Source organism: Calidris pugnax, unplaced genomic scaffold (assembly GCF_001431845.1).
Source record: "Calidris pugnax isolate Ruff unplaced genomic scaffold, ASM143184v1 scaffold28, whole genome shotgun sequence".
Taxonomy (NCBI): domain Eukaryota; kingdom Metazoa; phylum Chordata; class Aves; order Charadriiformes; family Scolopacidae; genus Calidris; species Calidris pugnax.
The window spans coordinates 10,337,960-10,351,776 of NW_015090842.1; the positions used below are offsets into that span (position 1 = coordinate 10,337,960).

The following is a 13,817-nucleotide window of genomic DNA, read 5'->3' on the forward strand; positions in this document are numbered from 1 at the left end:
GGGTGGAGGGGTGGCATGGCGGGCAGAGATCCTGGGGGAGGCTGCAAGGGGAAGGGGGGATGAGTAGGCCCGGGGAGGGGGGTCCTGAGGCAGCTCTGTGGCCCCAGGTTGTGGGGCTTTGGTGCCCCCCCGCCCCAAAGGAGGGGTCCACAAGCCCCGAGGAGGGGCCCTAGGGGACCCGCCGGTGCGGTTTGTCTGCTCGTGACAGGTCTTGCCCCTGCTCAAAGACACCTGTGAGAAAACAGAGAGCGATGGCAGGTCGTGTTGGCAAAAACCAGCTGAAGTGCAGGAGCTGTGCTTCTACTCGCTGAAGTCAACTTATGTTTTCTTAGGAAATCTGTCCAGGCACGCCTTACGTGGGAGGTGTGACTCTCCTCAAGTCACATTACTTCACTTCTGGTCCTGTAGGGCAAACAGTGTCAGGCTAGCAGTAGTTTTAATGTGACGTCTCCAGGGTCACCCCAGAACTTAAAGGAGGAAGTCATGGTGATTCAGTAGGTGAGCATCTGCCACACAACTGCCTTCCCAGAGGTGACCATGCACGAGTGATTAAGAAAGGGGCGCCATCTCTGTTGTGTATTCTCCAGTTCTCTTGGATGTGTGGATAAAAAATTGCTTCTAGACTTAATGCTTTTGACTTCAACTTTTGAGAAGGTTGAGAGGGGTATCATTAGTGTTTGGAGCTGAAAATAGAGTGGGAAGAAATGGTAACAAAATTTCAAAGGACTTTTATCTTGCCTTAAAAAAAACCACAACCAAACCCTTTGTAGCATCTACAGGGTAATGTATGAAAGTTAGTCTGAATGAGCTCTAAAAGAAGAGCACTTCACTGGAAACGCACATGTTGCTGCTTGCTGGTTTTGCTTGTCTAAATTAAACCCTGATTTTCCTCCAGGCGTATACGATTAAAGCATGTCTGCTATGTAGTCATAACATAAAATGACAGAGCTACCTTGGTGAAGTGTAGAGGCTTATCAGATTGGAGGAGAGAATGATAATCTGGCAGCTTTTCCACAGTGGCCTGACAGCTGGAGGTAGTAGCTTTCTGTGTAGCTTTTAGTATTTATTTATAAAGTTGGACACAATCTGTTTCATTCATTGGATCCAGCATCATAACACTTCATTCAGATTTGACTTGCCCTTTGCTTTGAGTCTTCCCCCTGACATTTGCATTAAGAGAGCCTCTAAGGTATTTCAGTGAACAAATCAGGGAGTGTCTTTTACCACGGTGGCTTGAGCTGATGTTTGCCGTAGCCAGTTCTACACTGTATATAGCATTTGTAATAAAAAAAATCTTCCTTTCACAGGACCATAAATGGGTCCTGGCTGCTTGCTCTTTTGCTCACCATTGTCTTCTGCTGGTTCTCCAGCACTGTTTGCAGATGCTGCTGTGTCAGGTGCAGGATCTGAAAAGCTGCCTGCTGAGCAGCTGGTGGTTTTGGGTCTTTGATACTTGAGAGAGACTCTAGGCACCCAGTATGCTGGAAAGAAAAGTACGTGGGACACTAAAGAAATTATCAGAATTATCAGCTGATGCTCAGCCATTTGTTTTCCAGGAGCGCCTGCAGGTCTGGCTGAGGTGAGGGACTGGTTGCATGCTTAGTCATGTGCATTTACAGCAAGATGCAAACTGTCCTGTAAAGAGCTTATACTCGGGGTGGGAAGGAGAAGACAATCGTATTGAGTGTCGCTCTAACTCAAGAAGCTCTTAAATGGTGGAGCTACAAGTGGAATTAAGGTACTTGGATTCCCGTTCCAGGGTCAGTTCACAAGACCAGGAGTTTTCCAGCTGGTACGTGAGGATTTTTTGAGCAGCTGACTGCCTCCTTTGACATGCACAACCCCCTCCAGTGTTTGGGCTCCCCGGCACTAGGCCAAACCTGTCATCTGGCATCTGTCAAGTTCCTGAGAGAGCGCAGTGGAATAGAAACTGTGGGCCCAGGTACCTCTGCTGATCAAATGAAATGGGCAAGGTGGCGGGTGTATTTTGAAGAACACTTGTCACTTCACTAGTTTCTGAAATCTTTCATGTTTGCATCTCGAAGTCTAGTACAAGAACCAGGGGACATCAAAGAAGCTGGCTGGAGTCAGGTTCAACACAAACAAGTGGTGTTTCTTCACGCAACAGGGAGTAGACCAGTGGAACTCCTTGCCAAAGGTTGTTCTGGATGTAAGAAGGTTAAGTAGATTCAGGGGAAGACCTGGAAAAAATGTAGAAAAGAAGTTCACTGCTGGTTTCTAAATAACAAAGTGTTGTGGGTTTAGGAAGAGCCAAAACTAGCTGGAGGTTGGGACAGTGCTTGCAGAAACTGCGTGCTTTGTCTTACACTTGCCTCCATGTTGCTGCTTACCGCTTTTCAGAATTAAAGAGTTAGAAAAATGTTTTCAAGATCTTTACCCCAGTGTGAATGACGCTGTGTTTCAGAGCATGGACACTGAGTGGTGATCACAGTCTTCATCTTGGCATTCTCTGTGTAAGATAGCATCTGGGATGTGGTCCCCTTCAGTATTATAAATGAGCCCAGAAGAACGCTTCACTCCCTCCGGCAAGCCAGGGTTAGCACTGCCCTGACTGTTACCTTGAGATGATATTTGACATTGCCCTTCCCAAGCCCTTTTTCCCATTTGTGTTTTTCTGACATGAGAAAGATCTGGTTGGACTAGGGAAAGGAAGAAGAATAGGGCTACTGTTTTAACTGTGCCAGCGTGGCTGACACAACACTCTGCTATGTGCACCCCTCGCTGACGTAGTGAAACTTGTAAATGTAGATCAAGGCCTAATTTATTGGCAAAAATGCACTTTATATCTGTAACCCCTCTGTAATCACTCAAGTGACAGGGGAACAATGTGTAGCTGATTGGAACCAGGAGTGTTTGTCTTGTTAAAAAATTACAGTTGTCTGATAAATTGTTCTGCTTTAGAGCTCTGAGTTGCTGGAACTGCGGCTATCGGGGTTTCAGTTTCCCCTCGATCTTGTGTAGTTGCTGAAGCAGTGTCTAATTGTTGCCTTTTGTGGCCTTTGGTCCCAGATTATTTGAACAGGATTGCTGGATTCCACTGCAGCATTAACTTGGAGGGATTGCGTAATCTCAAAGAAGCCTCACTGCTAAAAGACTGACAAATTTTGCTTTGTGATTTCCGCAAACTCGGTACAGCGGGTCAGCCATCAGTTAGCCAGCCCAAAGTCTGCCTGTCGTTTGAAGCATGGGTTGGTTTAAACTTAAATTTACTTTATTTACTGTGTAATAGGAGTAACAAGACATTTATCACCTAGCAAAATTTACTGAATTAAAAGAACATGAACAAAATGCAGGAGACGTGCAAAGACAGAAACTGATATGTCAGGTGTTTCTGAGAGACTGCAGTCTCTTGTGCTTCAGAGTGTGATTATTTGAAATCTGAGATACACTATAATAGTGTATAATATATATAGTGTAAATAGCCATAAGGCTATTTTTCTCCCAAATCTAGGTAACTGGAGCAACAGAATACATGTTATAACTCCTGATTGCAGTAGTCTAGAGAAGCAGGTGTAGACTGTGGCCAGAGTAAGAAGGGCCAGCTGCTCAGGTAGGTGTGAACGATGAGTGAGGAAGCAGAGGAAGACAGAGGTATCTCCCCGACATACTCTCTGGGGTCTGGTACTGCTCACAGTTAGGCCCTCACCACAGTGGTATGAAAATCTGTGGCTTTTAACTTGTGTGCAATCTGTAATAGACATTTTCACAAGCTTTCTTATGATAGAGGGACGTGGTTTATCTCCGTTTTGACGCAGGGCTAGAAGAGTTTGGAGATAATATCTCTTCAAGGTACCCTTTTGTCTGTCGCCTGAGTCCACAGGACACAGCAGCCACCACAGCTTTGTGTCTCGGCATCCGTTGCTGCTTCTGATAGCCGAGTGTGGCTAGAAATCTATTTGAACCAGTTTCCAAGTGGAATGAGCCTGGGTTGTGACAACTGTATGCCAGATTGGTCAGTTAGTTTCAAGTACAATGTTCTTCAAACTACATTTGAAAAGAAGAAAATATTCTACTACTGAGAGCTCTGCTGTAAAATTATGTGGCTCTAACAGAGGTTTGACTCTTTCCAGGCAAGTACAAGGCTAAGGTAGGGTTTGTGCTTGGAAGAGCTGGTAGTTAAGAACATTATCGCTGAGATGAAAGTGAAGAGGAGGGAAGTATCAGATGGTTGGTCACATCAAAGAGGCAGCAAGGTTTTAGATTCTTACCTCCTTACTGCACCAGCAGTAAGAAACCAATACTGAATACCTTTCTTTGTCTTTCTGCGTTTAATTCCTGCGTCCTCTGGTGTATCTGAAACCAGAACTCTGTGAGGGAGAAGGAGGAATGTCAGAGATCTGCTTTCGCTCATGCTGACTTGCTCCAGCAAGTTAGATGTTTTCAGAGAAACCTCTTCCGTGTCTTAAAACAAGCTCTGAAGGATGTGTGGCTGATGGATGCCATTTGTCTGGGTGGCTGCTTGTCCTTTTTTTTTCTGGCTAGTGTAGTACCAGCTTATTATTGCACAGGAATACTCTTCCAGATCTGTTTCTGTTGTTCTGAGGACTGGCACTTGGGCCCACCTCTCTTGTTCTTGTTTACTTTTGTCTGTTTCTTTTCAGAAACTGACATTTTTCAGCCATTATTTCCTCTGGAAGTAGGTTTTGGTTGGTTTGTTGTTTTTTTTTTCACAGTTCGCAACACTTTCAGTTTTCATGTTTTCCTGCAGGAGATGTAGCTTTGGGAAGTTTTGTGGCAGAGGAAATGACTTGCTGTATAAATAGTCTGGTTTTAGGTTTGCTTGGGTATGACAAGGTAAGAATTGTCTGGCTGCAGTTGTGGTTGTCTAGACTAGGGAGTCCTTTCAGAAATATGATATGCCAAAATGTTTTTAAGTTTTCTTTCTTCTGGCTTGGGTGATTATAGTGAAGGACAGATGTGCATGAATAAATAATTCTTTTTCATACTTGTGGGCTTAGCAAGTGTATAGAAAGGCTTTACAAAGATGTAAAGAGGAGTAAACTTTACTGTTCTTCTTGTCTCTTGTATGTGCAAAGACTGGATGCCACTGAAAACCAATATCCGCTGCAGGTTTTTGTCTGCCCTTTTAGGGTGGATGATTAGGAAATCAAGGTTGTCTCTTAAAATGCAGTTCTGATATTTTTCCATCTCAAATGAGACTTCTGGTGAGACATCCCTAAGGAGTTCTTCTACAAGGCTAAAAGTAAATGGCCAGCTTTTCACCTCCTAGTTTCTGTGGATCTTTGCAGGCATACTTGGTAAATAGCTGAAAATTGGACAGTTCTGAGTAATATGCATAGGTAATACACAGCATCCTACCACTGCAGCCAAGCCTGAGAGTGTGATCTAAGGGGTGCAGAAATGATCTAAAGGGTGGTCTTGCTGCAGCCTATGTTTCCATTGTCTCCCTTGAGTGAAGAGACATGCATCCAACTCTGTAGTGAGCTACCTCAACAGATAATTCCTTCCTTTTCTTTCTTGGAGGGTGGGTTTTCTGCTAGAGTAGTCCCTGATCTGACTCCCTCTGAGATCAAGTGAGCATGAGGGTTGGTGTGGGAGAAATGGCAGCAGAACCTGTAGCCAGGCACTGAGGGAATGAGCAGAGTGGAGGCTCGCTTGGTTTTACAGCTAAGGCAACCTAATAACTGACTGCTAACCAAGCTGTGTCCTGGGACTGCAGACTTTGCCCTTCGTGGCTGCTGAGAAAATCAACGTGGAGCTTTGTTACATACCTGGACAATAAAGGGATTTATTCAGAATACAGAGCTCTGATAGGAGGATTGCAGAAGGGGCTGCAGCAACTCACTGGAGTAAACAACTGGACTGTTTTTGTGTCCATATCGAGTATGTTTGGTATGAGGTGTGATAGCCAAGTAGGAATACTTAGATTTTTGGCAACAAAAACAGAGAAGCTCAAGGAAGAGGGGCAATAGCAACTGTTCTGTGTCTGTGGGAAGGAAAAGTACATTACAGAGAAAAACAGGTGTGTGGGACTAAATTTCAGATCAAAGGACTAACATCTCTTCTCCAGTTCCAGGCTTGTAGCTGTTAGAGGCATTTCAGGCAGCAGTAAAAAAGTCTCGTCTTCTCAGCTAGCACATTTAGTGCTTGTTGCCTGGTGCTCAAGGAAACTGGGTTAGTCCCTGTGTGTGCACTCAGAAGGCTGACCACTTTATTGGTTTAACTGGATTAGCTGATAGGTTAAACTGAACTATTTGTTCACACTCCCACTGTAAAGAGATTGTACTTTGCTGGCTTTGTGGTTAGCACCTTCCATTGCCAATCTGTTCCTGGAATTATGGTTATTGACAGTGCTAGAGAAGAGCCCAACCCATCAAGGAAAACAGAATTGCAGCAGGGTGTTTTGTCAGTTCATACCGCTTGGTCTCACAGTTGTCTGTCACCGTCTGCCACAAACAGACACACCAGTGTCACGGAGCATCCCGTGGATTTGGTGCTTTTTGTTATTGCAACTTCTGTTCTTCTCCACTCCTCGTTGCACAGCTACGTGCAGAGAGAGGTTGTCAGAGAAATACTATTATTTTTTTATAATATCTGAAGTTGAGTATCTTTTCCCCACTGGTGTCTGAAGGCAGTGTTGTCTTGTGCTTCACTAGCACTTGAGTTGCCTCAGGAAAGCTCTTGAGAAAATCATGCAGGAGAGGTTCCTCTGCAAGCAAGGGAGTCTGATTTATACAGTGAAGCCCATGAAAAGCTACATGAGTATATCCTTTCTTCTGTATTATTTTCTTGCCCAAATCTGTTACAGAATCACAGAAGAGGTAGCTTGGCTGTGGGGGACAAAGCTGTGCTTCCCTTTGTATGTTGAGGATTCGCCTCTTTGGAAAGATTTTTATTATGCAAGTTATTTTCCAGGCTGTGCAGCACACATTATTCTCTGTGAATTCCTGAAGCAGAGGTTGGACAATTGAATAATTTTATTGATGGTATTGGTTTGAAGCATCCGTGATGAATGGAAGAGGTTGGAAGGCAGGCTGTGGACACTCTTGGTACCATTTTTGCATCTAGCCCTTTGCTCACCTGAAGTCTTCTCTTCCAGCATCCAGGTGGAGAAGAAGTTTTGCTCGAACAAGCTGGGAAAGATGCCACAGAGAGCTTTGAAGATGTTGGGCATTCCACAGATGCCAGGGAGATGCTCAAGCAGTACTACGTAGGGGAGATCCACCCGGTAAGGACCAGCTGGCTGTGACAGCCTCTTTCAAACATATGATGGGACCCTGTAAAAGTGTGACTCTCCTTTGTGTAACCCACTAAACACATACACCAAGATGTATCTTGCAAAATAAGTAAGTAGTTAAGTTTTTTAGGCAGCCTCTGGGTTGTCCATTCTACTAAGGGAAGATGATCTCTGTTGAGGAAACAAAACTAAATTAGTCTTCTCTTTCCACCATTCAGAACAGATTTCTCGCTGCAATTAAATCAGGGGCACTTAAAAAAGCTAATCTAAGTGGTTCCCTCCTTAGCTGGTAGTACCGTAACTTCCCCTTGCCTTGTAATTCAGAGCTCAGGAGGGTGAGAGATCGCAGGGGCAGGGCACAAACAGCAGCTTCGTGCCTGCTGTGAAGACGGTGCCTTTGGGTGCTGAAGGAATGACTCCTTCAAAAATCAAGTCTGAGCAATTCCCCCTATGATGAGGACTGTGTACAGAACAGTTCCCTCATAAAGACTGCAGGTTTCTCTTGAAGTCACTGCTTATCTTTTTTTCTTCTTTTTTTTCTCCTTGACAGCATGATCGTAAAAAAGAAGGTTCTAAGGTAAGCTATTAGTGTTTTCCTTTTCTGTTTAATTTAATGCAGTGGAAACGATGACATGCTCACAAAACGAACAAAGAAGTTGTCACACACCTTTTTTTTCCCCTGTGGAGCTTGTGGCTTTATGTTTACACAACTACAGTAATGAATAAATTGAATAAATCTTCCAAGCAAATTATACCTTTTTTTTTGTTGTTGTTCTGAAGCTCAGCAGTCACCTCAGTGTGAAATTGGAAGTGGGTTTTTTGTGCCCTCTCTTCCCTGACATCAGCAATGTTATTTCCACATCTTGAGCCACAGACTGGTGTTTTTTTTTTTTTGGTGTGTGTGTGTGTGTGTGTTACTGGCTGTGGCCTGACCACTGAACTGTTAGTGTTGTTACATTCAGGCCAGGAGACAGACACAGCCACCTGGGGTTGGCTGTAAAACAAGAATTCTCTGTTAACTGCCCTAGTAATCATTGGTGTTGCTGAAAACTCAGGTACGCCTGGATTAGAACAGGGCACAGTGTTGCAAAAATGGCTTTGAAATGGATGGGGAGAGGGAAATGGTAATAAATAGAATCCCATCTGAGAGGTAAACATGTGCCTTGCAGCTGGCTTCTCTTCTCGCTTGGCTTGAAGGCTTGGACCCGGCGCAGCTCTGCCTTCAACAAGGCTTTCATTAGATGTTGTTCAAAGCAGGGCCACTTGCAGAGTAGCAGGAATCAAGAAGGAAACTGTCAACAGAGAGAGTGACGATTGAAGCCCTGGGAGTGTTTGCTTGCTGTAGTCAGCCATAAGAAAAACTCAGGCTGGGTAAAGCCTACTCCTGGTTATAAAGCAGGACCGCGTGATTAAGCGTATATTCACCTCAAGATTTATTGTTTGGTTCTACTCCATTTCATAAACAGAATCACATGCCTAAAATGTGCATAGAAATAAGTAATAATCCAAGTAGCTCCCTTAGATATGAGTTAAATATTTTTTCCAATATTTTTCTCCTCTGAGGAGAAAGTCCAGTGAGTTACGTACAGCTAAGGTCTTTCTCCCAGTGTACAGCATCTGTTTTAAAAGTAGGCCCAAGTGTAATTTAAAAATAGCATCAAGAGACAGAAGTCAACAATGTAAAAATAAATAGGGGGAACCATGGAAAAAGAAAAAAGTACATGTATACTCTTGTGGCGCAGCTCAGAGGTAACTCCCCACAGATAATTGTCAATGCTTAGCATCCACTGAATGCATTATGGTATAAAAGCAAACACTGAGGCTCTCAAGAAACGGAGATAATTCTGTTTAGGATGGGCAGGACAGGTGACTTCTGGCTGGTAGGTATTGATTAAACTGGAGAGTGGCAACAGCCATCGAGGAAGAGGCTGTAGAGTTGATGACAGCTTAAGTGAGAATTTCAGCTGACTGGAAAAAGTATTTCAGTTTTCTCTTTTATTAAAGGAGAAGTATAAAAGTTTGGAAACAGGTTGCGTGCAAGGGAAGAGTTGAAGAGAAGAACCTTGTGGTGGTTTGCTTTGGGGGTCAGGCAGCAGGATAGCAACTGGGGACGTGGGCAGGGGTTTGGAGAGGGGACCGTAGTGCAAGGGCTGTCCATACCAGAGTGCCAGTTATCATCCATAGCGTATAAGATGAACAGAGAGGGGTGCAAGTTCCAGTGTGAAGTGGAGGACTAGGTGGGAGGGTTTGGATTGATGGAAAGAATGTGGAGGTGAGGACGAGGGCAAACATCCCCGGAATCATCTGTCCTTGTGACAGAGGGTGTTTGGGAGAGGAGGGGAGGGTTATTTTTTCCCCGTATTTGTAGTCACATGTTCTGTCTTGTAGTCTTATTAGCATGTTTAATGTTTCTTTTTTTTTTTTTTCCCCTGCTAACTCCTTCTTTCCTCCTTCAGGATCCAAGTATGACATCCTCAGGCCAAGGAAGGTATAGTATCCTCTTAAAATAAGAGTAAGAAATTGAGGGGTTAGGCCTCTCCATTTGTAGAACTGCATATTAACTCTAATGGGCGAGGGGGGAACTCTGAGGATATTACTACACTGTCCTTCCAGTGAGCCAATAAGACAATTGCCAAACTGCAGTGCACAGATTTAGCTGCCAGGCCGTGCACCTCCCTTGCTGGATGTGGAGACAGAGCCGGTGGTGAGAAGTCCCCTGCTCCACGCTGGGCAGAAACAGGCATCCTGGTATTTTGCAGTTTGAATTCTCTGGCCCACGTGTTCATGTTACACAACTATGGCTGCGGTGCCTTTGCACTACAGTGATTATTTGGGTGGTTGCCGCAGGCGACTGCGTGTGGCAACACAGTGATGTGCATTTTTTTGGAAGATCTTTACCGTCACCAGCCCCGTTTAGTTGAAAATCCAGGAGTGCTTACAACCCAAACAGGGCCCTAGTCTTTTGTCGCTGATGCAGAACTCTTTTGCTAATGAGGCTGCTGAAGGTGAGCCTGTGGCCTCTGCTTTTATGAGTGAGGAAGATTTCTTGTGGGCTAGGTGTAGCAATTTCCATCCTTGAGTCAACGCGGCTGTTTGTACAGCACAAATTACAGCCTGACTTATTTAAGGAAAAAAAAGAAAAAAATAAAAACAACTCCAAACAACAACCAACAACAAAAAACCCAAATTGGTTTCTGTATGTGCCAGGCTGGAAACTTCAGGAATTCAGTTGCTATTTTATAAGCCACCCTTGCAGGCAGAGGGGCCTCTCAGAGGGGCCGGGCAGAGCGGTGAGCACAGGGACTGCTGGAGCTGCACGGCCCCTACGGGTGCTCTGTGGGTTGGGGGGAGACAGGGCCTGAGAGTTCCCTAGATGAAAACAGACATGCAATAAGTGATGAACATCTTGAATGAATTATTAACTTGACATTTTCTTCTGGTTTATGTTGTGTGTACTTTTGTTTTTTCTTCTCATAGTTTCTGGTCAACATGGTTAATCCCCATCTTCGGAGCGCTGGTCTTAGGTTTAATGTATCGCTATTACATGTCGGATGGGAGAACCTCTTGAACTGACCTTGCTGGGATTTCAGAAAGCCTGAAAAGAGAGGGTGTGAGAGAGTGCATGCATGCAACACGTGGAGTTCTGCTTCCCTTAACCTGTCCCGCCTTGCTTTTAGCTTTGAGTCTGTCAAGTGATGTTTATATCCATGGGACCAAGCTAATACCAAACTCTATCCTAACTCTGGGACCCACGGACCTGTCGTACTTTCCTCTCGTGGTGGCGGGGGCGAGTGCAACTTCCCTGCCATTCTCTTACATTTGTGTGTGGTCTCCCTCGCGTGTGCGTGCTCCTGCCTTCTCTCTCTCGCCCTCTCTTGCTCTCTGAACTAAACCACAGACAACCTTTTTCTTTCAATGCCTTTTCGTTAAGCCAGACAACATGAAGCAGCTGCTAGTGAGCCTGTGGATTTGCCTCAGCCCTTCACGTAGCGTTCTCAGAAATAAACTGCAAGTTGTCTACAGCCCTTTCCAGAAAAGACGTCCAGAGATTCGGTTCCGCAGTAACTTTCCCAGTGCATGCAGGCGACACTAATTGGAGCAGCAGGAAATTGTTAGCTTTGCTACCTCTTTCTGTACGTGTCTGTTTTTAACGGTTAAACAAATATAAGTATTTTAAAAACAACTCTGTTCATTTTGTAATATTTGTACTTGTCCCTTTTAAAATGTATATTCTGTGAAACAATTTATACCGTGAATCCTGGTTTGTTTGGGTGCTTTTGTGCTGCGTGCGGCAATGCCAGAAATGGGAACTGACATGTGGCTTCTCGAAATGCAAATTTTTCTTTCTCCCCGAGGTCTTGATCCGACACATGTATTGGAAACAAAACTCATTCTTACTCGCTGTGAATGCGCACCAGATGGGGGGCAAAACCAAATAAATCCTGTCTCTTCACTAAATGAAAAGGGAAAGGAAATCCATTTGGGATTTGTGCATAATGCTTTTTTTTTTGTCTTGGAATAGAGGAGGATATTTTTCTCTTCTCTTTTTGTGGATTGTGTAGTCGACCTCCAGCAGTGCAGAGACAATGTAAGGTCTGCTTCATGCATCGAGGCATGAATCTTTCCAGCTCTTCCAGAACATTGGTCTGCGGCTTTGGAATCTGCTAAAAAAAGGGAACTCGTGTTCTGGTGTCTTATATCCTTCAGCAGTGCTGTGTGATTGTACACTGCTGCTCCGACACCAGTTCCTAACGCAAATGTTACAGGGAAGCTCAGCACCCTTTTGAAGGGCAGCAAAAAGGGCAATGATATACTGGGGTCCTCCTTGTGAAAACCTCCCGTAGGTTTGCACTTTTCTTCTCTCTTCCATGAAACTACGGTGTTCCCCAGAAGTTTGTGTAGAAGAATTTCTTGGATTTTGAAATTGCACTCTGCCTTTTTAAAAACTAAAGCCAAGGAGCTGCACAGTCACTGGGAATGGAGAGCGCTACTGGGGCTGTGTTACTCCCTCTGCTTCTCCACTGGACATGGTTTGGTTGCTGCCAGCAGCAGCATCTCAGGTCTCAGCACGCACTGTTTTGGCAGAGGTGCAACAGAAGTGCCCATAGAGGTCCCTCCAGGACATTTTTCACTGCCATTGCTTGTTTTGCCTCTTATAGTGAATTATCTGGGCAGGGAAACCTGGGGTTCACCATTGCCAAAGTGGCTCTTGGATATCCTACTCCAAGCTATGTTTGTCCCTCATTCTCTCCTGGCTGCTTTGGTGCTCTAGTTTCTGTTAATTCTGTCCTAACGAGAGCCTAGCAGAGCAGTATAAATCTGAGCCAAGAAAAATCCAGTGGGAAAGACCCGGGAAATTCTGTTTAGCTCCATTTTAAAGGATAAAGGTGATAGGCCACAGAGTCATACATTAACATAGGTCTTAAAGTCAGTGTCGGGTCAGTTAATGTAAGTTTATGGAAAATAGATCTTATCAGCCTGAAATGATATTTTTATATTCCAGATTATCTGAAAATACACTGATGTGCTGCGTGGGCTTCTGTAAGGCATTTGAGTTGATACTGGGAGATAACGTTGCCTGATTTAACAGAAGCAATACAAAAATCCACAAGGACAAACTGAAAACGGAAAGATTTGATTTAACAGTGGAAGGACAATAGTGGGTGAACGTGTTTCAGATTCAACCCAAAGAGCATTCCCTGCTTGTGTAAGACTTAGCAGTGACCTGGAAGGAGACAGCTGCCCCCTGGTAAAGCCAGCGAGCGTGGTGATGGTCTGGGTGAGATCGATGCAGGGCTGTGTACAGGGAGACAAACCGGGCAGGAACGCTGGCTGTTGGGCTGCAGCATCACACTAGGGAGGTGGCAGAACGTGACGCTGAGGGGTGAAGGTCCAGCACGTTCCTCTCAGGCGTTAGTGGGAAGGTTCCTCTGCAGTGGATGAATGTTATGACTATGCCTTTGGCTTTTAAAAATCTGGAGAAATGCCATGTAAATGATTAAAAGCTTAGAAAACGTTATTTATGGTGAGAGACTTGAGCCCACAAAGGAAAGATTACAAAATGGTAGTATTGGAGGTGCTTGCAATAGAAGCTTTATCAAAGGGCTTTTTGATCTAGAGGATGGTGGTCTAAAGAAGGCTACTAGTCAACACCAGAGCAGTTTAAACTGGAAATAAGTACTTTTTCACATTTATCACCAAGTCCTTAACCATGAGAACAGTTCAGTGAGGTTTATAGTGGATTCTCTATCAACAGAAAGTTTTAAAGCTGGAGGGCACGTGTTGGCTAAAGTGTCATCGTACTGAGTTGGGTTTTTCTGGTGCTCTTTACATTCAGTTACATATTGGTAACTCTAGATAATTGCCATCATGATCTTGTCCCTTTGCTATTTACCATTGGGAAAACTGCCTGGTAATTCCCATTTGTTTTGTAGCCTTTTTGTTGAGGCTGCTGTTTCCTTTTAACCCGTTAACTGCCTGGTGGAGACCTTCAGGCTCGTTCCAGGGCTTCTGTGAGCTGTGAAGAGCCTTGTCCGATGCCTTGTGGAAAACCAAGCAGCCTCTGCCAAACAGCTGTCCCTTTTCTGTGCACGTGCTG

The 13,817-nt window shown here is 44.5% G+C and overlaps 1 protein-coding gene across 1 annotated transcript in view; it reads left to right on the plus strand.

Annotated features, from left to right (window-relative positions):
* LOC106888329 (cytochrome b5) overlaps positions 1 to 11,475 on the plus strand; it is a 12,892-nt gene extending 1,417 nt beyond the window's left edge. Inside the window, exons 2-5 of the mRNA XM_014942486.1 lie at positions 7,082 to 7,210; positions 7,770 to 7,796; positions 9,676 to 9,707; positions 10,697 to 11,475. Of these exons, the coding sequence (XP_014797972.1) occupies positions 7,082 to 7,210; positions 7,770 to 7,796; positions 9,676 to 9,707; positions 10,697 to 10,787 (279 nt within the window). The 3' untranslated portion in view covers positions 10,788 to 11,475. The remainder of the gene's footprint in view (positions 1 to 7,081; positions 7,211 to 7,769; positions 7,797 to 9,675; positions 9,708 to 10,696) is intronic.
* The last annotated feature ends 2,342 nt before the right edge of the window (positions 11,476 to 13,817 follow it).